Source organism: Branchiostoma floridae, unplaced genomic scaffold (assembly GCF_000003815.2).
Source record: "Branchiostoma floridae strain S238N-H82 unplaced genomic scaffold, Bfl_VNyyK Sc7u5tJ_1439, whole genome shotgun sequence".
Classification (NCBI taxonomy): domain Eukaryota; kingdom Metazoa; phylum Chordata; class Leptocardii; order Amphioxiformes; family Branchiostomatidae; genus Branchiostoma; species Branchiostoma floridae.
Genome location: NW_023365716.1, coordinates 879,608 through 905,765, shown reverse-complemented (window position 1 = coordinate 905,765; position 26,158 = coordinate 879,608). Strand labels below are relative to the sequence as shown.

Sequence of the window (26,158 nt, the reverse complement as noted above, 5' to 3'; positions counted from 1 at the left end):
ACCGTATCAGGTTTGTGACCTCTGGCCTTTGCCCCGTTCATGAGCTGACATCCGCCATTTTGTTTTATGTCGTCGTCTTTGATGCTCATCTCCCCCAAACTTTCACGATTTTTAGGTAATCCCAGAAGTCTTGGAGAGCGCTAACCACCATAAACCTACAGGTAAGACCATTGGTTGTTGTCAAATACGCCTGGTTGGTGTTTGTTTGGTGGTAAATTAGAGTTATAGAGGTGTGTTTACGATCGGCAGTTCTATGCCAACACCCCCGGCCCCCCTCCCCACCACCCCCATATTGAAACTAATGAGAGTGATGTACGGCTGCCAAATATCCATTTGTACCTTCTATATATGGTCAAAAATGGTGCATCACGAAATCATGAAAATGTTGTTTTGATAATTATGTTGTTGTTGTTGTTGTCCCTGCTTAACGTCTATTTCTTCGCTAGACGTGAGCTCCAGGTACTTATCAATGATAGATTATTTGCGCTCTTAGTCGCGTGAAAACACCGTGATACAAAAAAAAAAAAAAAAAAAACTGCTATCATCTACATACTGGGAATAAAACGTGTTCCCCACTTGCGCAGCTATGGAGTTCAATTCAATCGGATGTCCTGTGTCCAAGTTTCGTATTGCACGTATGAGTTATTTTGGCATGATCATGACTTTGCCAAGAACCTGAAATGCATGCCTGACACCTTTGATGTCAACAGTGTTCCTCTGTATATCGTCTTTTCTGCTATTCTTGCACGATTCTACCATCGGTCCCTAACTTGGATTCAATCTACCACAAAATCAACGTCGAGAATCAATGAATCAATAAGTCATCACGTAAAAAACCCTCTTGACGTCCTTGTGTATGTATATCTTTTTGTTTTCCTGTGTCTATGTTGCTGTGTTGTATGTATATATTATCTGTTTTTTACTAAGAGTCAGTAATTATGCCTGCAGTAAAGAATCATGATCTAGTGTGTTGAACCCACTTTAGCTAGGATACTTCCAAATCTCTTATCAGTTCTGGAAATACAACTAAGGAGATAAAACGAGGCCACTACTTGGACAGACGAATTTCTTTTGTAAAATCTAAAGCCTTTCTGGTGTGCAAAGGATGTAAATGAATGAATATTCTTTACACATATTTTTATTATCATTTTAGAGATGACGGATTTTACATGTGTGCCTAAGGTTGAAGAGCTTCACGCGGAACCAACTGCGAACGAGACGCACATCAAAGAGGAGCCGACAGGAGACACTGGATGGCAACATTCAGTTCAGTTCAGTCGAGGACATCGTCAGATGCCAACACGGGAAGCATGCTGGACCCTCCTTCTCCACTCCTCCCTATCCTTCATCAGTGAACGTAGTTCAGCTGTGCTGCTCAGTCTGTCGAGCCCGGAATCTCGCTTGAGTGTGTCGATAAGGGTAGTTCTCTGCCTGCCAGGTTTCCTTTTACCCTGGACCGGTTCCCATAAGATCAGCTCACTTGCCACTAGTTCTGGGTGTCGCACATAGTGGCCAGCGAGCTGCATGCGCCTTTGCCTGATCTTATCACTTAGTCTAGGCAGGTTACCATATAGTGCTATGTTCCTTACCCGGTCCTCCCAAGACACATTTAGAGCTCTCCTTAGCATTCTAGTGTACATGCCATCCAGTGCCCTCTCATCCTGTACTGTTAGTGTCCAGGTTTCTGAGCCATACAGTAGCACACACTCAACAGTAGAGACAAAGAGGCGTCGTTTAAGGTCGTCAGCCATTCCTGACTGCCACACTCTCCTCATGCTGTGTAAGGCGTTCCAAGCGAGAGCTCGTCTCACTTTCATGTCGTGTGCTGTTGAGGCAATCCAGCCACCGAGGTACTTGAAGTCGGGTACTACCTCTAGTCGAGTGCCGTCAAGAGTAGCAACATTGTTGTCTGATGAATTGAAAGCCATGACCTTAGTCTTTTTTGTATTCAACTGTAGGCCAATCCTTTGACATTGACGCTCGACTGCATTAAGAAGAGTACAAGCCTTTTCTGCAGTGTCGGATATCAACGCGATATCATCTGCGAAGTCTAAGTCCGTCACTATTTTAGCTGGTATTCGACGACTTGCTCTTTCCTTGAGGGTGAAGCCCAACCGCTCTTCCTTCCCTTCGATGGCACATCTCAGTGCATAGTCAAGTGCAACTATGAACAGGAAAGGCGCCAACGTGTCACCCTGAAGTACGCCTGCCAGAATTTGGAAAGGTTCGGTGTCTCCGTCTGGGGTCCTAACCTTGGCCCACGTCTGTGAATACGTCGCTGCTATTGCTGTCACCAGCTTCTCGGGCACTCCATATGCCCGCAGGATGTCCATTAGTTTCCCGCGGTGGATGGAGTCGAATGCCTTTTTGAAGTCGATGAACGTTATAATGCAGCTTAGATTCTTGTGGTTGACTCCTTCAAGCAGACGCCTGATTGCCATTATCTGTCCCACGGTCGATCTTCCTTGTCTGAATCCATTTTGGGAGGATCTTAGCAGTGGGTCTAGAAGTGGTCTCAGCCGGTTAAGTAGCATCCTGTTGTAGAGCTTTAAGACCAGAGATATCAAACTGATGCCCCTGTAACTGTCAGGTTTTGTCAGGTCTCCCGTTTTCGGAACTGGAACAATGATGAGTGTTTTCCAGCGCTCCGGTAGCTGGCCAGTGGAGAAAGCCTTGTTGATGAATCCCAGGACTACATCGTCTAGACCGGCATACTTAAGGAACTCAGGAGTGATGCCGTCGTCCCCACATGCTTTCCCGCATAGTATTGACATTTTAGCTGCTATGAACTCAGCTTCAGAAAAGACTTCATCAGACATATTGAGTGTGTCAAAGACTGGTTTGATTGGTGTGTCTTCCTCACTAATCACAGGTGGACTTCCAAGGAGTTTACTGAAGTGTGTGTACCAGAGTGATACACGCTCCTCTGGGCTGTTTGCTTTGAGCTTGGACGACTGAGCGCTGTTCCGACCTGAGATGTCGTTGATCAATTTCCAGGCTGCACCATGTTGTGAGTTCTTGTGTGCTTTCTCAACCTCTTCTATTTTGCTAGTTAGCTCTTCTTCGTCGATTACAGCATAGGTGCCATAGAGCTCCTGTTTTTTCTCTTTGTACTTCTCTCTGAGTTCTTCCTTCTTATTCCCAGCCAAATATGCCTGATACGCCTTCTCAACTTCTTCTCTTACTGCACTGACTCTTGGGTCAAGACACTTTATCCTCTTTTTCTGTTTTGGAACCTTCCTCAGACATTCCTCAGCTGCTGAGGCATTTGCAGAGATAAACTTGTCATAGTCCTCTGTCTGGCCCTCATCATCCTCAAGCAGTAGAGCCTGGTAGCGGTTTCTCACCTCCACAGCATAGCGCTCTTGCAGGCCCTCATCTGCTGCCAGGTCACTCCAGATATACTTGACATTCTGCTTGGGGTTTTTTATCTTACTCTTACGCAAGCGTAGGGATATGTTTGCCGTGACCGCTCTGTGGTCAGAGTATAGTGAGCTGAAAGAGCTATAGGCTTCACAGTTAGTCACGCTGTTTCTCCATTTTGCCCTGACGATTATATAGTCAAGCTGATGGTATGTGTCCTGAGGCGACCTCCATGTCCACAGCTTACCTTTCCGCTTCTCAAATAGAGTATTTGTTGCAAGGAGCTGGTAGTCTTCAAGGATCTCTAGCAGCCGCTGACCATTGTTGTTTGTTGAGGAATTGTAGGTGAATTGTGCATCTTCTGGGCCAAGTCGGGCGTTCGAGTCCGTTAACACTGCTAGGAAGTCATGAGGAGCCACCCCTTCGACTGTTTGTCGCAGTTGGCTGTAGTAAGTATCTTTGCTGCAGTCGTCAGCTGCTTCTGTTGGAGCATAGGCAACGATAACTGTGACTGCTGGGTTTCCCCTTAGTTGAACTTTGATGATACGGTCCGAAATTCGCTCAACACTTATAAGGAGGTCTTGAGCAGTTCTACCAAGTATGATTCCGACTCCTCCAGTAGCTGCTTTTGACTCATTTTCCCAGGCTGATACAGTATACAATGTGTATCCAAAAGGCTCAGTGTAACTGTTGATCTCATCCCTTCTGTCCTTTTTGTGCATCCATCTTGTTTCTTGGATACCACAGATCTCTATCCCAAACTGCTTAAGATTTCTGCATAGTTCCTCTGTCTTATACACTGTCTTAATCTTGCTACTACCGACGTCACTGACTTTGAGAGTTCGGATATTAAATGTGCAGAGTCGAAGAGGATGCCTACATCGCAGAATGTGTCGCTTGGTTGTTGCGTTTCTCCGTATGTGGTCATCAAGCTCTCCCCCCTCTCTCGAGTTTACAGGAGAGTCATCATGATGCCTCCTTGGGCCCACTCGGGAACCAGCAACGCTCCTGGGGACTCCCGCCCCTGGAAGTATAGGTTTTGGTGAAGATTCTCGATCCATTTTGCTTCCATACACGGCAAATACAGGCAAGGGTTGCCAGTCCTCATTGCCTGGGTGTTTTAAGGACTTGTCCTGTCCTAGTGTTCCTGTGACCCACACAACTGCTAACTTGGGCCAGTGTGCTCCTTCATTGTACAATACCTCCGAAGAACCACAATCAACGCCACGCCAAACTGCCAGTCCATCGCCAGTTGCCGAGACGGAGCTACCCCAGGTAAGGTAGGAGCAATTGCATCGGGGGCTCATTCCCTAGACAGGCCGCTTCCACTTCAGCTATAGACCCCTGTCTGGCCTGTGTCCTCGTAACCCAGAGAGGGGGAGGGGAGGGTGGCTGTCAGATCCTGTTCCACATCCTTGATGGAGAAGGAGGCTAGCATGGCTTATATATTGTCTTAGTTCATGATGGGACAAAGTAATTTAGAAAAAAGTTCATATAACTGAAAATAAACAAGAGTGGGAGGGGGGCAGAATAGCAGTTGAATGTTGTCATATCTATGAGACCTCATCTAACAAAACAAAGCAAAAATGAACATAAAAAGACTTTAAGCCCTATCATCTACATTCAATGGCACTAAAATTGGCCTACCAGAGACCCTCTACACAGAGGATTAAGATGATTACAACTCCCCTGTGCAGCAGGATCCAAGGATGCGGCCATCTTGGATCTGACCCCTGACCTGGATGGCAACATGATGGACAAGAGAACGTGCTGTGCAAGGAAACGTACAACTACCAACCAACTGGACAATCTTGGAGCGAGACTTACAACAGTTGGGAGCAGACAACAGACACGGGACAGCAGCAGGACAAGGAAAAGGACACTCCAAACCACGAAACGTGTGGTGTAAAAGCGGAAATGGAAGAGTCGAGCTTTAAACTTTCTAATGGAGAACTGTGTACTGGGCATCCTGTGAAGGAGATGGGCCATTCTGGGAAGACGACATCCCGTACAGAACACCCTGGGAAGGAGATGGACTGTACAGGACACCCTGGGAAGGAGATGGACTGTACGGGACACCCTGGGAAGGAGAGTGACAGCAGGGAGACCCAGACAGCAGACATGGGCCTGCAGCAGGAAACGTGTGATGTGAACTTTCCCCAGCCTGACAACACATCAACCTCACAGGTACAGGAGAGCAGAGGCGATATGGAAAGGCATGTGGTTAAACAAAGTGGTGAGAAAGCCTATATGTGTGGTGAATGTGGATACAGGACAGAAAGAAAGTCTAACTTATCCCGACATATGAGAACCCATATAGGAGAAAAACCCTACAAGTGTGATCAGTGTGACTTTTCTGCAGCACGGAAATCCATATTGGACAAACATCTAGCAACACACACCGGTGAGAACACCTACATGTGTGGTTACAGGACAACTTGTAGGTCTCACTTATTCCGATACATGAGGACCCATACAGGAGAGAAGCCCTACAAGTGTGACCAGTGCGACTATTCTGCAGTACAGAAATCCGACTTGGACAAACATCTAGCAATACACACTGGTGAGAAACCCTACATGTGTGGGGAGTGTGGGTATAGGGCTGCTAGAAAGTTTAACTTATCCCAACACATGAAAACACACACAGGAGAAAAACCCTACAAGTGTGACCAGTGTGACTATTCTGCTGCACAGAAAGTCAATTTGGACGCCCATATAGCTGCAAAACACACCGGTGAGAAACCCTACATGTGTGGGGAGTGTGGATACAGGACAAATCAAAGGTCTACTTTATCCCGACACATGAAAACCCACACAGGGGAAAGACGTTACAAGTGTGATCAGTGTAGCTATTCTGCAGTGCAGAAAGGTGATTTGGACAAACATCTAGCAACACACACTGGTGAGAAACCCTACATGTGTGGGGAGTGTGGGTACAGGACGGCTCAAAAATCAGACTTATCCAAACACATGAGAACGCACACAAGATGAAAAACCTACAAGTGTGACCATTGTAACTATTCTGCTGCACAGAGATCCACCTTTAATCGACATGTAAAAAAGTCCTAGATGTGCGAAGTATAGGAAACAGGGCAACTCAGATGTCTAAATAAGAACCCACAGAGGAGGAAAACCACATAAGTGTTCTCAGTGTAACTACTTTGTAGCTAGCTAGAAAATCTCACCTTTATCTACTTTGTATATACCAAAAAACAAAAATCCACAAGTGTGACAAATGTACAGCAAACAGCTTTACCTACCTAGTCTCTTGACCCCCAGGTCACGAGGGGCTGGGGAGTCAGCTTTATCTTTTTAAACTCTAAGAGCTCATACAGGCGACAGCTGCAGAGGTTCACTTTGAACTGCAGGTAGGTGTCGCTACTAACAATGCAGTCCCAAACTTAAAGTACTGCCACATACATAAATATAGTCACACCTAAAACTGAGTTACTCTATAGATGTAGGTTTTGTACCTAAGATAGTAGCCATGATAGATGTGCTCCGTTTTTGTGTGTGTGTTGACCGCTTATTTGTTAAAAACATTTATGTAAGAAAGCCTTTTTGAAATCGGGCTGTAAAGATAATCTAAATATAGGTTTTAGACTTGAGATAGTTTCGATACGATCTTTGTTTCTTTATCCACTGTACACATGTTGGTATTAATGTCAAAACTGGAACATTTTAACATTGGTATATTTGCTTGCTTTAGCCTACTTTATTTGATAGAAAGATCTAACATTTCCAAGTATATACTTTATATGCACCGATGTGTATGCTATACATTTTTGTACACATGTATTCGTAGTGTTATAGCTTATAGCAGTATAGATGATACCGACTTGTGTAAAAAGATTAAAAGATTTTGGTAAATTTAATTCAAAATAAAGAAAGTGTAATCAAAGGCAGTCATCTGTAATGTGTTGGTTTATATAGTCTGATAATTTTGACTCCCTTCTCAGCTTACGAAGTGTACACATTTCCTACCATGGCGTAATTTTGACAGACAAAAATAACATAATTTCTCTGAAGAAATGTAGACCAAGCTAAATATAAGGTGTTGAATTGAATCGAAGTGAAATAGCATCCTTGTGGCAACAGTATTTTAAGATCTAAACGTGAAATGAAGGAGAAACCATGCGCATATCGGATTCCACCTGGCTTGGCCTAACCTTCAGAATACGAGACGTAGAAATTGAACAATTTCATTCATTAAGAAATCTCCATTAGTGTTGAAATATATACACTACTCTTTTGGGATGACCTTTTCATAAAATACGTGAATTATAACCACTTCTATTTCATTTATAACGTTGTTTTTACTAGGTTCAAAACCAGAGGGTAAAGCGTTATGCGGCGATCTGCGGAGTATCAGGTTGGTGACCTCTCACCTTTACCCTGTCGGTGAGCTGACGTCCGCCATTTTGTTTTGCGTCTCGTCTTGCGTTTTTCATATCCTCCAAACTGACGCGATTTTTACCGATTTGTAGGAGTCTTGGAGACCGCTTACTTCCATAGACCTTCAGGTAAGACATTTGGTTGTCGTTAGTGCTGCCTGATTGGGGCTTGTTCGGCGGCGAATGAGAATTAGAGGCGTGTTTGTGATTGGTAGTCGATGGGTAGGGGGGCATTGAAACGAATGATCGAGATATGTCAAAATTTGAGGTGCAAATCAGAAAAATTGTTGTATCAGATAACATAAATGATAGATGAAATGAAAACGGTTATATTCGTGCATCATAAAACAAGACGTTTCCTTGAGCTTACCATGAAAAAGAAGACTCCGTAAGGTATCACATATACAAATGTAGGAAAGGAGTAGAGAAACAATATAATGGCTACCAAGATTTACACCCCTCTCCGAAACCAGACCACCAATCCAGCAACGTAAGCCGCTATTCCAAAAGGAATCAGAGCCGTTTGGCTGTGCTTGAAGTTCAAACTCACTATTACACAAATGCCAAGAAGCTGCAATGCCAGTGAAATGTGTTTTCCACCTGACTGAAGTGATGCCAGATGGCGTAAACAGTGCTATATGATATATTTGCCTGTCAAGACTTCTAGCACCACTGTACAGTCTGTGCTTACTGTAAGTCATGTTCATTCTATCTCAAAGATAACGTCAAAAACCTCTGGAAGCGCATGTGTGCGTAGATGTCATAGATTGTTATGTGTCTATGTGCCTGTATTGTTGTGTTGTGTTGTGTTGTATGCATTCTGTTTGTACAATGAGTCAATTCGTGCCTGAGTTGAATAAAGAAGTACCATGCTGTTCTATATGTATACCCTAATTGATACATATCCAAGTCTTGTTACTGAAACAAATGAGGAGCTAAAACGGGTAAACTACTTTTTCAGAAGAAATTGTAATGTAAAATTTGCCCCTTTTCTGTTTTTTCTCATCATTGTTTTCTTATAATCATTGAAGACATGGAGGAGTTCGCATTTGTGCTTGTTCAAGAGCTTCATGTGGAACACACTGCAGACGAGACGCACATCAAAGAGGAGATAGGAGACACTGGATGGCAACAGGGTGGACAAGAGAACGTGCTGTGCCAGGAAACGTACAGTGAGGACCAGGAAACCTACGACTACCAACCAACCGGACATTTTTGGAACGAGACTTACAACAGTTGGGAGCAGACAACAGACACAGGATGGCAGCAGGACGAGGAAAGGGACGTTCCAAACGACGAAACGCGCGGTATAAAAGCAGAAATAGAGGAGCCCAATGGTGGGCTTTCTACCGGAGAACTGTGTACAGAACACCCTGGGAAGGAGAGTGACAGCAGGGAGACCCAGACAACAGACACGGGCCTGCAACAGGAAACGTGTGATGTGAACTTTCCCCAACCTTACAACACATCAACTTCAAAGGTACAGGAGAGCAGAGGCAATATGGGAAGGTATGTGGTTAAACACACCGGTGAGAAATCCTACATCTGTGAGGAATGCGGGTACAGGGCCGATTGCAAGGCTCACTTGTTCCGACATATGAGAACCCATACAGGAGAGAAACCCTACAAGTGTGACCAGTGTGACTATTCTGTTGCAGTGAAATCCAACTTGGTCAATCATATAAGAAAACACACTGGGGAGAAGCCCTACATGTGTGGGGAGTGTGGGTACAGGACAATTCTAAAATCTGACTTGTCTCGACATTTGAGAACGCACACAGGAGAAAAACCCTACATGTGTGGGGAGTGCGGGTTCAAGGCAGCTCGGAAATCTTACTTATCCACACATATGAGAATCCACACAGGAGACAAACCCTACAAGTGTGACCAGTGTGACTATTCTGCTGCACATAAGTCGAGTTTGGAGCAACATGTTGCAAAACACACCGGTGAAAAGCCCTACATCTGTGGGGAGTGTGGGTACAGGACAGCTCAAAAGTCTGACTTAGCCACACACATGAGAACCCACACTGGAGAAAAACCCTACCAATGTGACCAGTGCGACTATTCTGCTGCACGAAAGTCCAATTTAGACAAGCACCAAAGAAAACACACTGGTGAGAAACCCTATATGTGTGGGGAGTGTGGGTACAGGACAGCTCACCAGTGTCACTTATCCCGACATATGAGAACCCACACAGGAGAAAGACCATACACGTGTGACCAGTGTGACTATTCTGCAGCACAGAAAGGTGATTTGGACAAACATCTAGTTAAACACACCGGTGAGAAACCCTACATGTGTGGTGAGTGTGGGTACAGAGCGACTCAAAAGTCTGACTTATCCAAACATATGAGAATCCATACAGGAGAAAAACCCTACAAGTGTGACCAGTGCGACTATTCTGCAACAGAGAAATACACTTTGGCCAAACATATAAGAAAGCATACCGGTGAGAAACCCTACATGTGTGGGGAGTGTGGGTACAGGGCAACTGTGAAGACTAACTTATCCCGACACATGAGAACCCACACAAGAGAAAAACCCTATAAGTGTGACCAGTGCGACTATTCTGCTATAGATAAATCCAACTTGAAACAACATCAAGTAAAACATACTGGCGAAAAACCCTACATCTGTGGGGAGTGTGGTTACGGGACAGTTTATAGGTCTCACCTATCCCGACATATGAGAACCCATACTGGGGAAAAACCCTATAAGTGTGACCAGTGTGACTATTCTGCTGCAGAAAAACACCATCTCATCGACCATCAGACAAGACATACCGGTGAGAAACCCTACATGTGTGGGGAGTGCGGGTTCAGGACAGCTCATAGGTCTACCTTATCAATCCATATGAGAATCCACACAGGAGAGAAACCCTACAAGTGTGACCAATGCGACTATTCTGCTGCAGAAAAATCCTCTTTAAACCGACATGTAAGAAAGCACACCAGTAAAATGACCTAGATGTGCAAAGTGTGCTGGAACAAGGCAACTCAAATGTCTAAAAAGTCAAGAATATAAGAACCCACACAGGAGGAAAAACATAATTGTAATCTGACCTTTATCAGATTATCTACTTTTTTATATCCAAAAGAACAAACAAATCCACAAATGTACAGCAAACAGCTTTACCTACCTACATAGTCTCCTGACCTCCAGGTCATGGGAGGGGGGGGGGGGGCAAGGTAGTCAGCTTGATCTTTTCGATATGTAAGAACTCGGTACAGGCGACAGATATAGAAGTTTACTTTGAACTGCAGCTAGGTGTTGCTGCTAACAATGCAGTCCCAAACATAAAGTACCGCCACATACAAAGACATAGTCGCACTCAAAACTGTACAGAGTCAGATGTAGGTTTTTTACCGAAGATCGTAGCCATGATAGATATATAGATAATATAGATGTAGGTTTTAGCCTTGAGATAGTTTCCATACGATCTTTGTTTTCTTTTTATCTAATGTACACATGTCGGTATTAACTTGAATACTGGAACATTTTTGACACTGGTATATTTAGTTGCTTTTGTCTACTTTATTTGATCGAATGATCTAACCTTTACAATGATTTAGTTTATACGTACCGATGTGTATGCTATACATGATACATGTTTTGTACACATGTATTCGAAGTGTTTTAGCTTATAGGAATTTAGATGATACTGACATGTTTAAAAGCATAATTTTGGTAAATGTAACTCAAAATAAAGTAACTATAAGCAAAGACAGTTATTTGCATTGGTGTTGGCTTGTAATATAAGGTGTTGATTTGATTCGCATTACAGTACCATCCTTGTGGTAGAAGTGATTCGAGATCTAAACGTCAAATGAGGAAGAAATCCTGTGCACATCGGATTCCACCTGGCTTGCCTATCCGTCAAAACCTGACAAAATCTGAGACCTAGAAATTGAGGTAGAACGTTTGTTTTCTATAATAGGAGATCTCCATTAATGCTAAGATACGTCCACAATTCTTCCTTGCGTCCTCTTCCGTAACATACAAGAATTATATAACCACTACTATTCCATTCTATTTATTATAACGTTATTTTTGCTTGGTTCAAAACCAGGAGATTAAAGCGCTTTGCGGCGATCTGTGGTTTGACCCACTGAGTATCAGGTTTGTGACCTCTCACTTTTACTCTCACCTTTAGCTGACGTCCGCCATTTTGTTTTGTGGCTCGTCTTGCGTTTTTCATATCCTCCAAACTGACGCGATTTTTACCGATTTGTAGCAGTCTGGGAGACCGCTAACTACCATTGACCTACAGGTAAGACCTGTAATTGTCGTTAAAGCGGCCGGGTTGGTGCTTGTTGGGTGGTAAATTAGATTTAGAAGTGTGTTTGCGATCGGTAGTCGATGGGGAGGGGGGCATTCAAACTAATGTGTGAAATGTAACGACTGCCAAATATCTTTTTGCCTCTCAAATATACTCCCAGACATCACGAATATAATAATGATATAAGTTAAAGATTAAGTGACAATCGTTATATTCGTGCACCATAATGCGAAACTTTTCCTTGTAGTGACCTGCCTAACATTTTTTGTGCGCAGCTATAGCGATATATGGAAGTCAACTCCGTTTTGTTTGCAGTCATTATTTTCGCATAATCATGAAAATGCCAAGAAGCTACAGTGCCAGTGAAATGTATTTTCCACCTGACCGATGCCGTAAAAGTGTCCACTGCTCACTATTCTATTACACCATTGTACAATCTCATATTTGTTCTATCGCAATTAACGACAAAAATCTTTGGAAGCGCATGTATATATAGCTTGTTATGTTTCTATGCACCTGCATTGCTGTGTTGTATACATGTATTCAGTTTTTACTATGAGTCAGTAAGTGCCTGTATTAAAGAATTATGAACTATGTTGTTTATCCCCTATGAAATATCCAAATCTTGTTGTTGGAAACACAATTGAGGACCTAAAACGGGTCCACTTCTTTAACTTTACACCCTTCATCTCGTTTGTAAAAGGATTTAATGAACATACATTTTTCTTATCCTTATCCTTATTTTCTTATCGTTTTAGTGATGGCGGGGTTCATGTGTTTGCCACCTAGTAAAGAGCTTCATGCGGATCAAACTGCGAGCGATACGCACATCAAAGAGGAGGAGACAGGAGACACTGCATGGCAACAGGATGGACAAGAGAACGTGCTGTGCCAGGAAACGTACAACTACCAACCAACTGGACAGTCTTGGAGCGAGACTTACAACAGTTGGGAGCAGACAACTGACACGGGACGGCAGCAGGACGAGGAAAGGGGCGTTCTAAACGACGAAACGTGCGGTGTAAAAGCGGAAATGGAAGAGTCTAACTGTGAGCTTTCTTCTGGAGAACTGTGTACTGGGCATCCTGTGAATGAGATGGGCCATTCTGGGAAGACGACATTCCGTACAGAACACCCTGGGAAGGAGAGTGACAGCAGGGAGACCTAGACAACAGACATGGGCCTGCAGCAGGAAACGTGTGATGTGAACGTTTCAAAACCTGACAACACATCAACCTCACAGGTACAGGAGACCATAGGCATTACTGGAATGTATGTGGTTGAACACACCGGTGAGAAACCTTTCGTGTGTGGGGAGTGTGGGTACAGGGCAGCTTATAGGTCTCACATATCCCAACATATGAGAACCCACACAGGAGAGAAACCCTACAAGTGTCACCATTGTGACTATGCTGCCGCACAGCAAGCCAATTTGGCCTATCATATAGCAACAAAACACACCGGTGAGAAACCCTACATGTGTGGCGAGTGCGGGTATAGGGCGACAAAAATGTTTGACTTAGCAAGGCATATGAGAACTCATACAGGAGAAAAACCTTACAAGTGTGACCAGTGCGACTATTCTGCTGCACAAGTAGCCAACTTGGACCAGCACATAGCAGCAAAACACAGTGAGAAACCCTACATGTGTGGGGAGTGTGGGTACAGGACAGCTTACAAGTCATATTTATCCCAACACATGAGAACCCACACAGGAGAAAAACCGTATAAGTGTGACCAGTGCGACTATTCTGCAGCACAGAAATCTGCTTTTCACAGACATCTAGCAAAACACACAGACGGAGGGCGCCACGTGTGTGACGTGTGCGGGTACAAGACACCCAATAAGTCTGGCTTATCCCGACATATGAGAACCCACACAGGAGAAAGACCCTACAAGTGCGACCATTGTCACTATTCTGCAGCACGGAAAGATGATTTGAAGAAACATGTAGCAAACCACACCGGTGACAAACCCTTCTTGTGTGTAGAGTGTGGGTACAGAGCATGTAGAAGGTCTATCTTATCCGTACATATGAGAAAGCATACAGCAGAAAAAGCCTACAAGTGTGAGCAGTGCGACTATTCTGCTGCACAGAAACGTTATTTAGACCGACACCTTATGAAACACACCGGTGAGAAGCCTTTCATGTGTGACGAGTGCGGGTTCAGGACACCTTGTAAGTCTACCTTAACCCGACACATGAGAAGTCATTCAGGGGAGAAACCCTACAAGTGCGACCAGTGTGACTATTCTGCTGCACAGAAATCCGACCTGGACATCCATCTGGCAAGACACACCGGTGAGAAACCCTACATGTGTGCGGAGTGTGGGTACAGGACGGCTCGAAAGTCTAACTTATACAAACATATGAGGACCCATTCAGGGGAAAAGCCCTACAAGTGTGACCAGTGTGACTTTTCTGCTGCACAAAAATCCAATTTGGATTTTCACCTGAGAAAACACACTGGCGAGAAACCCTACAAGTGTGACCAGTGTGACTATTCTGCTGCACATAAACGTACTTTGGACCGACACCTAATGACACACACTGGTGACAAACCCTACATGTGTGGAGTGTGTGGGCATAGGACAGCTCGAAAGTCTGACTTATTCAGACATATTAGGACGCATACAGGAGAAAACCCCTACAAATGTGACCAGTGCGAATATTCTTCAGCGGAGAAGTCCACTTTGAACAGGCATCTAACAAAGCACACCTGTGAGAAACCCTTCATGTGTGAGAAGACCAACTTGACGGTCTAATTTAGCCCAACGCATGAGAACTCACACAGGAGTAAAACCTTTGTAACTAGTCTGCGGTTAGAAGATCTCAGCTGTCGAAACATTTGGCGAGACATACCAAAGAACCTACATGTGTGACAAACGTACAGCCTACAACGTGAACGGTCATCCAGGAGTGAAAATGTTATCTGTAGACTTAGTCTATACCTGGGCCCGATAACTACTCTGTGACGAGGAAATCAAGATGAGAAGCAGACATGTTCAGATAGCCTGGCGAGATTTATAGCAAGAGGTTGGGTTGAACTTAGCTTTTTTGTGTTAAACTCGACTGTTTCTGCTTAGACTAGTTAAACTGTAATTTCCAACACACAAATTGGACTCACCCAAATTTTCGACTGAACAGCACCAGTCTTTTCAAGGTTGTCTGTTTCTTTATATTTCAGCCATACCGGTGAAATATATTGTATTCGTAATGTTTCTTTCTTTCTTTCTTTCTCCTGTCAAATCTTCAAATCGAATCAACTCCGCCATATTTTAACCGATTGACTTGAAATTTGGCACAAAGGTAGAGTAAGCCAATACCCTCAGGTGTTTTTTTCATTTTTTTCATATCTGCCTTTAAAATGATTTTATTGAGGTTATTGTCAATTTTTATGTATATTTCGGGCTCCTGTACCCTGGTATTACAGCCGAATGACATGAAATTTGATACAGAGGTGCCTTGATCATATGCTCACCTAGATTCAATAACAGTTTTGGCATACGGTACAACAAAATGCTTAATTTTGCGATTTTTGGCCATTTTTTGACCAAAAAAGGACATTTTTGGCCCATGTAGCCTCGTTTTACAACCAAATGATCTGAAATTTGGTCTAAAAGTGCTCTTCAATTATGTGCACATAAATTCAATAAAAGTTTTCCCATACGGTACAACAAAATGCTTAATTTTGCGATTTTTTGACCAAAAAATGACATTTTTGGCTCCTGTAGCCTCGTTTTACAACCAAATGATCTGAAATTTGGTATAAAAGTGCCCTTCAATTATGTGCACATAAATTCAATAAAAGTTTTCCCATACGGTACAACAAAATACTTAATTTTGCGATTTTTGGCCATTTTTTGACCAAAAAAGGACATTTTTGGCTCCTGTAGCCTCGTTTTACAACCAAATGATCTGAAATTTGGTATAAAAGTGCCCTTCAATTATGTGCACATAAATTCAATAAAAGTTTTCCCATACGGTACAACAAATGCTTAATTTTGCGATTTTATGGCCATTTTTTGACAAAATTTTGACATTTTTGGCTCCTGTTCCCTCGATTTACAACCTAATGACCCGTAAATTGGTAAAGGGGTGCTCTAGATATTTATTCAAATGACCCATGTATATTTTTTGGCATGGACCACTTTAAAATGATATATTTGTGGGTTTTTTGGTCATTTTTGAATGGCCAAAGGGGTCAACGACCTCAAGGCCTATTGTTGCATGAGGGAGATGGCTGAAATATGCTGTATTTGCTCTCAAGCAAATGTCGGCCTTTCTAGTTTTTAAAAGATTTTCTTGTAGAAATTGTACATGTCACGGAAGTATCTAAACGTTTTTGTATTGGTGTTTTTTATTTATTTTAATGTAATTTGGTCGAAAGAACAACTCTACGTTTGCAACATCTCGTAGCATAATATATACATAGCCAACAATTAGCATATTGCGTATTGTGTACATGTACTTAAGTATACCATGCACTTGTATTCTGTGTTTATTCGGTATTTTGTCCAGAAATATCTTATACATGTTTGAGAATTTGATGCTGTTTGATCATTCAAAGTAAGGGGATGTAAATAAAACAAAGTCATTGATTCTGTGTTGGTTGACATTGCTCTGTTTTGCTAAGGTGTGACTAAGACCAAAACCGGAGCACAACTTGGTAAAGGCTAGAATAAGATGTGCATATCGTATAAAAATTATCTACCTGATTTGGAAAAAAAAGTCATCGCTCGGCAAAATCTGTGATGTGGCAATAAAAATAGATAGGTATATTTGCTTGGATCAAATCCAAAAGAGTTAAGCACTATACGGCGATCTATGGTTTGACCCATCGCAAATGTGTATCAGGTTGGTCACCTATGACCTTTGCCCCGTCAGTAGCTGAGCCGCCATTTTGTAGTGCGTTCTTCTATTCTGCATCATCTCCTTCGAACTGACGCGATTTTTACGAAACACTAAAAGTTGTGTTGACCAGTAACCACCATGAAACTATAGGTAATGACTTTGACTGTCTTCAGTGCTTCCTGGTTGTTGCGCGTTAAGTTGTAAAATAGAATTTGAGATGTGTTTGTGATTGCTATTTTCATAGTGGGAGGGGGGCATTTGAACTGTAATACGTAATTTGTATGATGCATACGGGGTCACTTGCACTTCAACATCTGTCACAGAAGACCCAGTATTCAATAATTTTGACCTTTATTCTTTATAGACCCTGAGGGCTTTGGATAAACACAGTTTACTGCTACTTCGGAACTTGTATCCAATGTAAAATTGCAAGTGAAGGACGGGTGTGCCAGTGTGATTATCAGATACCATGTATATTTGCAATTTCCCTGTATAAGTATTACAACATGGCCAATACGTAATAGCAGTCAGAGAATCCCAATAAACTTGTTGCATGAGGGGTCTCGTGGGAGGCATGTTGGATTCTTTTACAAGTACTAGTAATACATTATGCTGTTCCAGGTTGCGAGGTCCCTCCCCTGCATCCAGAGATAAGCTAGCTTCTGGTTCGGCACCGTTGCCACATTCAGGTATGCTGATTCATAAGGTTCCTGTTCGAAATAAAATTTAAAAAAGATACATAGCACTCCACATGATATAATAGCCCATATATATATAAATTGGACCAACATTTTCCAAAGATTAAGTTTGTCACAAGTGATTTCTTTTCATTCCGCTTTTTAAGAAATGAAACCTGGAGATGCAGCTAGAAAATGTGAAAGTTGTGGTTTACAGATAACAAAACCTAATTCTTGGCATGTATCACACTTCTGATTGTTTCAACCTTTGTTTATTCTGAAAGCTCAAATCGGCCTGCGGGCCGCTTTTCACTGAGGTTATGAGGGTAGAGGCGAAGTTCAGACAAAGTATATATATACAGTTTACTTCATTTAAAGTCAAGTTCATCACGAGCGATTTGTTTTTGTCGCAGTTTGCAGGTAAAGTCAGAACCGAATTCTAAGTGTGTTTCACAGATTTAGCAAGAAGTTTTGATCTATATAATCTACCCCCCCCCCCCCTCCTACAGGGTAGAAATGGAAGATTCCAGCTGTGAACATTCCTTGGAAGAGCAGTGTGTTGGGCATCCTGGGAAGGAGATGGACCATCCTGGACACCCTGGGAAGGAGAGTGACAGCAGGGAGACCCAGACAACAGACATGGGCCTGCAGCAGGAAACGTGTGATGTGAACTTTCCCCAACCTGACAACACATCAACCTCACAGGTACAGGAGAGCAGAGGTGATATGGAAAGGCATGTGGTTAAACACACCGGTGCGAAACCCTACATGTGTGGGGAGTGTGGATACAGGACAGAAAGAAAGTCTAACTTTTCCCGACATACTAGGACCCATACAGGAGAAAGACCTTACAAGTGTGACCAGTGTGACTATTCTGCTGCACGGAAGTCTTCTTTGGATAAACATCTACAAATACACAGGGGTGAGAAACCCTACATGTGTGGGGAGTGTGGGTACAGGACAGCTCAAAAGTCTGACTTATCCAAACACATGAGAACCCACACAGGAGAGAAGCCCTACAAGTGTGACCAGTGCGACTATTCTGCAGTACACAAATCCGACTTGGACAAACATCTAGCAACACACACTGGCGAGAAACCTTACATGTGTGGGGAGTGTGGGTACAGGGCTGCTAGAAAGTTTAACTTATCCCAACACATGAAAACACACACAGGGGAAAAACCCTACAAGTGTGGCCAGTGTGACTTTTCTGCTATACAGAAATACGATTTGGTCAAACACATAAGAAAACACACCGGTGAGAAACCCTACATGTGTGGGGAGTGTGGGTACAGAACAACAACAAAGTCTGACTTATCCCGACACATGAGAACCCACACAGGAGAGAAACCTTACAAGTGTGACCAGTGTGACTATTCTGCTGCAGATAAATCGGCTTTGACCAAGCACCTTTTCAAACACAGTGATGAGAACCCCTACACGTGCGGGGAGTGTGGATTCAAGACGGATAGCAATTCTCACTTATCCCGACATATGAGAACCCATACAGGAGAGAAACCCTACAAATGTGACCTGTGTGACTTTGCTGCTGCAGACAAATCCTCTTTTAACCGACATGTAAGAAAACACACCGGTAAAAGGACCTAGATGTGCGGAGTGTGTGGGAACAGGGCAACTCAAATGTCGAGCTAGCCAAGCATATAAGAACCCACAGAAGAGGAAACAATACATGTACAACCATGTTTTTAGTGTTACTGCTGGCATCTAGGACATCTCACCCTTATCTGATTTTCAGAAGACGTACGAAAGAAACTAAATCCACAAGTGTGACAACTGTACAGCAAACAGTACATAGTCCATTTACCTACAGATCATTGGGGGGGGGGGGCGAGATCTAAATCACACGCCTCTCGCTACAAATTGAACAGGCGCTAGCGCCTGATTGGTGGACCGGCGGGTGGCGAAGTTGGCTGTGATTGGCTTATTCTGGCACTTCGGGGTTACAATTATTCAGACAAAATGGCCGCCGTTGGATGTGGCCGAGGACGATGTTTTCCCAAGGAGGTCCTTGGTTTTCCCGACTTCTGCGTAATTTCTCAGCGAAAAAGTAGGTTTGTAAAGAGATTGTCAACATTTAATCCAAAAAACATACTCGAGTTTATTTTCACGTAGATGTTACTGGCCGAAATCCTATAACGTTAGTGTACTTAAAGTTAACGTAAACCATGCAAATTGCGTTATTCTGCTCAAACGGCTTCGAGGTTTTTGTAGAGTTGGGGATCATAAAATGACGATACCAAATATGTTATGGACAGGATGAAGTTCCACGAAACATATTGATGACACATTTGTAACATCTTCATACATTGAATGTACTCACTGTTTATGTGAAGGAGGAGCGGCACTTTTTTCAGTATCGCTACATGTGATTAATTACCTCCTTGTTAATTACTAAATCCCTCTTCAAGTTTTGAGTTAGAACCTTGATAAAAATGCATAAGTTAATCTTATACGTTACATCACGTTATATAACCTCCTTGGTTACATTCGCGTGTCCCCTATATAACAATATACACCATGATAATATGAACTGACTCCGTGTGCACTTGGGTCTATAAAGTATAGATTATTTGCCTTGCTGACCAACAGTTTTATGATGACATCTACCTGAGAAATATTTGTGTGGTGCATGGTCAGAATGGTTTTACTTTTGTAGACTTATAAAACATGGCTTAGTTATGAGAAGAAAATGAAGACCTTTATTGCACAGGTTTGCTCAACCAAGCTAAGTACAGGTCACAACAAGTCAAAACGTGTATATATATAAAATTATGATAATAATAATAATATTGGGTGAATTATGTTATACATGTAAAAATTTTACAGATCTAGTCTAACACAGAAGTTCGGCTTCTCGCTTCTTGGTAATAGTGAAAACGTAGGACTGTGGGTTTAGTTATGGTCAGTTTGTCAAAGCGCATGAGGAATATAATAAAAAAACTTGTCAGTGCTAACTCGTGTGTATAAATACAACAGTGAAGTGCACATCATCTTCTACCATGTTTGAAGTACAAAATTGGCAGACTCTTTGTTCTAGAGGAGTGCGGTTGTGCCTTCCTGATTCAATTTGCAGTTTGTAGCAACTGATTCTTAATTTAGCAATAATGGTAATTCTGTGCCGATTGTTTGTAATTTTCAAATACTGCTCTTCATTGTATGAGGACTTGAGTAGTCTGTACGTTCGGAGTTTGGTTTTCCCACTAAGACCTTTATCATCATTATGAATGTTGGTTAGGAAATTCTGGAAATATATATCCTTCATATGCTGCTTCAGAAATTATGTAGGATACGTTTGAATCTGTTGATTGTTGATTGAAAACAACAATCTTTCGGTAATCGGCCTCCCTTTGTAAATACAATAACTTTTTCAGGTTAACCTTCAGCTTCCAGGATTTACAATATTGTTCTTTCATGTTGTACAGAACAGGAGAATTATAATAAAAGTTATCAAATTCAGATATTATATCACTTATGAAACAGATTAAACAATGTAGAATAGAGTTAAACAAACAATGGAATTATACAATTTCCTCATTAATTATGCAAATTAAGTCCTTATTTGCACAAAATGCATATCATTATGAACATCTTTGCCTAAGCTACCTGCATACATGTACCTAAAATGCAGGCAATCCGCCGTTCCTTTCTGCAGTTATACTCTTTGGAGTGTCTTGACAAAAATGCCCCTGCAGTTCCACAATTGAATGTTAGGGGACTGAAACTTGCCCCACTTTGTCATGACACCAAAAGCTATCTACCACCTAAATGTCACGACCATATCACGTACGGGACAAGAGATACATTGAAAAAACTGCTATGATAGAATATTCTCATTAATTATGCAAATGTAATCCTATGTTGCATAATTAGTATTTTATCTTGTACAACATTGTCTAAGGTACCTACATACCAAAATCATGGAAATCCGTTGTTTCCTTCTTGAGTTATCCTCGTCAGAAGTTTTTGACAAAATGCCCCTGCTATCCAAAAACTAGACGCTAGGGGGCCCAAAATTATGTCATTTTTTCCTGAGCACAAGAGCTATGTAATACTAAAAAATCTTGACCATAGCATGTTCAGAACACCGAGATAGCAAAACCGGAAGTTGCGCTGCAGTACCAAGGTCACACACCAGGGGGCCCAACATTGACCTTGACCTTTGTCTTCCCAACCCCTACCCACATACCAAATACCATCGTACTCCATCAAGAGGTTCTCAAGTTATGCTGACCACAAATATGCGGACACACACACACACACACACAGACAGACAGACAGACACACTCAAAACTATACCTCCATTTTTTCATGGAGGTATTTTTCATGGAGGTAACAATGTAGAAATACTAGAATAGAGTAGAGCATATTATCCCTATATTGTGCTGTTTTGTTTCGTCAATGAGTTGTTAAAATCAATAACACCAGAAATCATAAATTATCCACTGCATGACCATGTCAGAAGTTGAATACTTAAGCTTGTTGAGAAATATCATTTGTTGGCGCTTGAAACTTAAGTACTAGTACAGGTCTCTCTGCTGCAAGTAATGCGCCAAAAATGCAGCTACTCCAGCAACTCTATATGATTTTGGAAATGATCAGATGCTACAAACACATCCTACATTGGAATGCTGACCATGATAAGCCCGCTTTCTGATATGTTTTATTTAGTGGTGTCTATCACTACTAGTACATTACATTATTGTCTAATTTATGCCTTTATGGTTTCTGCCAATACTTACAGATCTACAGTTGGTTCATTCCAAGACATACAGATTACTAGTACTTGATAACACCAGGTCAAAAAAGGTGGAAGGAAACTTCATGACTACAACGAGTGATGTACATGTGATAATGAACAGGTAGGGCATCCGTATGTGATAGGGAACAGGTAGGGCATCCATACTATTGGGACCAGGTAGGGCATCCATACTATCAATACCAGGTAGGGCATCCTTGCAATAGGACACGTGGGCTCAAAATTCATTTTAGGGATTAGTTATTGGTTAACTAATTAAGTTACAGATGATAGTAACTAGGTAGGGCACTGTATGGGTAATAGGGACTAGGTAGGGCACTGAATGGGTAATATAATCTCTAAGAAGATCCTACAATGGCATAAGATAGTACTAAAATGGCCAAGGAGTATTATAAGTTAGCCAAGAGGTGTACATTTGCCATGTAAAAGAACACACTCCTAAGCCGGTTTCACTCCTCTGGCAGCAGCTTTTGATACTATCTTATGCTACCATAGGATCTGCTTGGAGATTATGGGTAATAGGGATTAGGTAGGGCACTAAATGGGTGTATAGGGAGTAGGTATATATATATATATATATATAAGGGCACTTTATCGATGGAGCTGTGTACCTAAACAAATTCTAGGTATAGGTACATGGGTTAAGGTACAGGTCCAGACCTGAATTTCTTGTTCAAATAATGATTGATCTTTGATGACACCAAATGCATGTTCGAACTGATACCTAGAGTGTTTAATTGTAGGATCTATTATTCTATAATTCCCCACCACCAATACCACCAGTAGGGATTACTAGTAGTTTATGGAAACAAAGACAAAAATCATCCACATGTTGCCAATAAGAAAATTTGATTGCATTTTCTTCCTGAATGCTAGCATGTTTACAAAATATTGCTGCAAGTTTTTGATGTTTTTTACCATTGAAAGGGACTACCGGGTATTTGCCGTAATTTGAAGTAAAAACTTCTGTCAGTTCCTTTGTGTAGGCTAAGTAATAGACAAGCAGTCATTCTGTGTATACATGTGTTGTACACTTGTAAGTACAGTACCTGTATGCCAGGGTTCGGTTATTTTCGACCTGTTCCTTAATTGATTGTACTGATACTGTATTGGTACAGTTTATAACGTTACGTATACCAGTACACAGCTCTATGTATGGGTGATAGGGACTAGGTAGGGCATCTGTACATGATAGGGGCTAGGTAGAGCTCTTTACATAGGTGGTAGGTTCTGTATTTGAGAAACTGCCTTTCTTTGATTGGTTATGCACTGTTCCATCAGTCTGGAGCTCTAATGTTCTTGACTAATGCAACATTGCAAAGGGTGTCATTTCACCACAAAATTTCCCCAACAATGGAGACTGCCTTGCCGTGGCGTTGGGGCTTCACACCAACTGGAGTGTGACTAGATGTCTCCAAGAAGGCAAGTTTGTGATTGAATTAATTATCCTAGCAATATTCTGGTTTGTTAATATAAACATGTTAACTGTCATATTTATTTTTCTACTAACAAATGGGTACATGTCTTTGATGTAGCTAAGGCTAAGGGGCTAAGTTTACTTGAGAACAGTTTTCACAAATGCACAAAAGGACAAATAATCATGATCCATGGTCATGCCTTTTATTGTAACATTATGGCAAGTATTGCAACACAGTAGATCTACCATAAACTCCTGAAGTGATAACATTAGTAACCTGAACACATCGCATCAATCATATCTCCCAAATAATCTGAAACTGTATTTTCATCCCTTATGTAATAATGTTCGAAGTGCTTGTAGGAGCTACTGGTACTGCCATTTAAAGTGATAATCAACTAATAAGTGAATCCAAAGACCTTGAAGTCCTAAGCAATATGAAAATAGTTGTACTTTACATAGAGAAGACCATTGGTTTTCGACAACAAGTCAGTTAATAAACATCAGTATACTAAGTAAATATACATGTATGCTAGACCAAGGGTTCAAGAGTTTCCATAACAAATCAGTGAAATGCAGTTTACCAATGAGGGATCAAAACTAATAGTAAGATTGAACAACAATTATGTCAATATTTCACTAGACTATAATTTGTATTTGAAAACATTCTCTAGTCTACAGGTATAGTTGAATTGATGTAGCTGGATGCTGATACATTGTATATTTACAGGCGGATCAACATGCAGAAGTAATGACATTTTTCTGGTCAGTCAGCTCGAAAGTAAAGGTGTCCCAGTGGCCACAGATCATTAAACGTTTGGCAGGGATTGAGCTAATATAAGAAATACATTTTTGACAACGGGCAACATAACCAATATCTTGGCCCTTCAAGCATGTCTGAACCACTATTCTACTTAAAAGTGGACACATGATGTTGACTGAAGTATTAACACAATCAGGTTGTCCATGCCTACAGTAAAGAAGGTACTAGTTTCTCTCACTCAACTGTCATGATTAAAGACAGAACTTCAAAGTGATACATGTACAGGAGCTGGTTTCTGTGACTGAGGTCCAGGTGAGACCAGGTTAAGTACCTTACGGGTGAGATATGTATGGTTTCTGTGACTGAGGTCCCGGTGAGACCAAGTAAAGCATCTTAGGAGTGAGATGTGTGTTTTCTTTGTTTTATTTGACTGCGGACCAGGTGAGACCAGGTAAAGTACCTTACAGGTAAGATTTGAGTTTTTTATTTGACTAGTTGAGACCAGGTGAGATATCTTAAAGGTTGGAATGGACAGATATGATTTCATATACGTGCACTAGGGACCATTTGAGTATTAATGTTGAAGTCTTTTGTATAAATATTAATAAAACTATATCACTAGAAAGATGAATCCTGCATGGCACCATTTTGGGCACACAGGTTCTGCTATATACTTTTTGTCTGATCATGTTGATCAAATAAACCATTTATTCATTCATTCACTGTGTCATTAAATGTTTCATAAATTGATAGTTCAGCAGTGCAATTGGAAAGTCTTATAGTTAATGTTAAAAAGTTCCCATCATTTACCACAATGATATTATAACATTTTTTCATTAATTATGCAAATTGGGTCTTTTTTTAAATTTTACATAATATATATCAATATTCTCTTTCTCGGTTAAAAATGTCATGTTGCAATGGTCCTATGATTGAACTGAGCGTGTTTAGACGATTTCTTAATTAATTATGCAAATTAGATTCCAATTTGCATAGTTAATATGTAGTTATATGAGGCATCACTTAAGCTATCTACATACCAAAAATCATGCATGACAATCCGTCAACTCCTTCTTGAGTTACATGTGTATTACCTTTCAAAGTCTGACACTAAACCTGCCCTGCAGTTCCCAAACAAGCCGCTAGGGGTCCAAACCTACACCACTTACTCTCGGCATCAAGAGCTGTCTACCAAAATCGTAGCCCTAGCATGTTCAGAACTCGAAACATCAAACCCGGAAGTTCCGTTACAGTACCTTAACAATCGTTTCCAGGTCTCATCAAGACCTACCCACATACCGAATATCAATACAATCCATCCAGGCGTTCTTGAGTTATTCTGGTCTTCAAGAAACATACATACATACATACATACATACATACATACAAACGCTACCAAAAACATAACCTTGGCGAAGGTAACAAACAGATGGTCTTACCAGTACTTGTATTAAAGTACCAGTACTTGAAATGTCCGCTCGGAAGTCAAGTATTACCTAACTATACTGTAGCAGGGGGGAAAGGAAAACTGAGCGGGGTTCAGTGCCTTATACTTATATGGATTGCGACACTTACCGCAGATCCAGTGTCCTCCAATTATTGGCAATTAAGTCAAGATTTTTTTAAAT

General features: G+C 41.6%; 6 protein-coding genes across 6 annotated transcripts in view; 4 read left to right on the top strand and 2 right to left on the bottom strand.

Moving 5' to 3' along the window:
- The window catches only part of LOC118407668 (tropomyosin-1-like), a 1,169,601-nt gene that overhangs the window by 264,928 nt on the left and 878,515 nt on the right, over positions 1-26,158 (bottom strand). The gene's annotated exons all lie outside the window — the stretch shown is intronic.
- Positions 1-26,158, top strand: part of LOC118407627 (zinc finger protein 525-like) — a 976,997-nt gene that overhangs the window by 112,907 nt on the left and 837,932 nt on the right. The window lies entirely within an intron of this gene.
- LOC118407702 lies at positions 937-4,801 on the bottom strand. Its single transcript, XM_035808219.1, has 3 exons — positions 4,717-4,801; positions 1,590-4,009; positions 937-942 (listed from the first exon to the last, which is right to left on the bottom strand). Exons 1-3 carry the CDS (start codon positions 4,799-4,801, stop codon positions 937-939), a joined length of 2,511 nt encoding a protein of 836 aa, XP_035664112.1.
- Positions 7,744-26,158, top strand: part of LOC118407610 (zinc finger protein 25-like) — an 865,280-nt gene continuing 846,865 nt past the window's right edge. Inside the window, exon 1 of the mRNA XM_035808110.1 lies at positions 7,744-7,886. The gene's annotated coding sequence lies outside the window, so the exon portion shown is untranslated. The remainder of the gene's footprint in view (positions 7,887-26,158) is intronic.
- LOC118407606 (zinc finger protein 845-like) lies at positions 10,266-15,205 on the top strand. The gene is made up of 2 exons (XM_035808106.1): positions 10,266-12,031; positions 12,799-15,205. The coding sequence occupies exon 2, from the start codon at positions 13,218-13,220 to the stop codon at positions 14,805-14,807; it is 1,590 nt and encodes a 529-aa protein (XP_035663999.1). The 5' UTR covers positions 10,266-12,031; positions 12,799-13,217; the 3' UTR covers positions 14,808-15,205.
- On the top strand, positions 16,921-20,237 carry LOC118407701 (gastrula zinc finger protein XlCGF8.2DB-like). The gene is made up of 3 exons (XM_035808218.1): positions 16,921-17,046; positions 17,518-17,585; positions 18,083-20,237. The coding sequence occupies exon 3, from the start codon at positions 18,090-18,092 to the stop codon at positions 19,179-19,181; it is 1,092 nt and encodes a 363-aa protein (XP_035664111.1). The 5' UTR covers positions 16,921-17,046; positions 17,518-17,585; positions 18,083-18,089; the 3' UTR covers positions 19,182-20,237.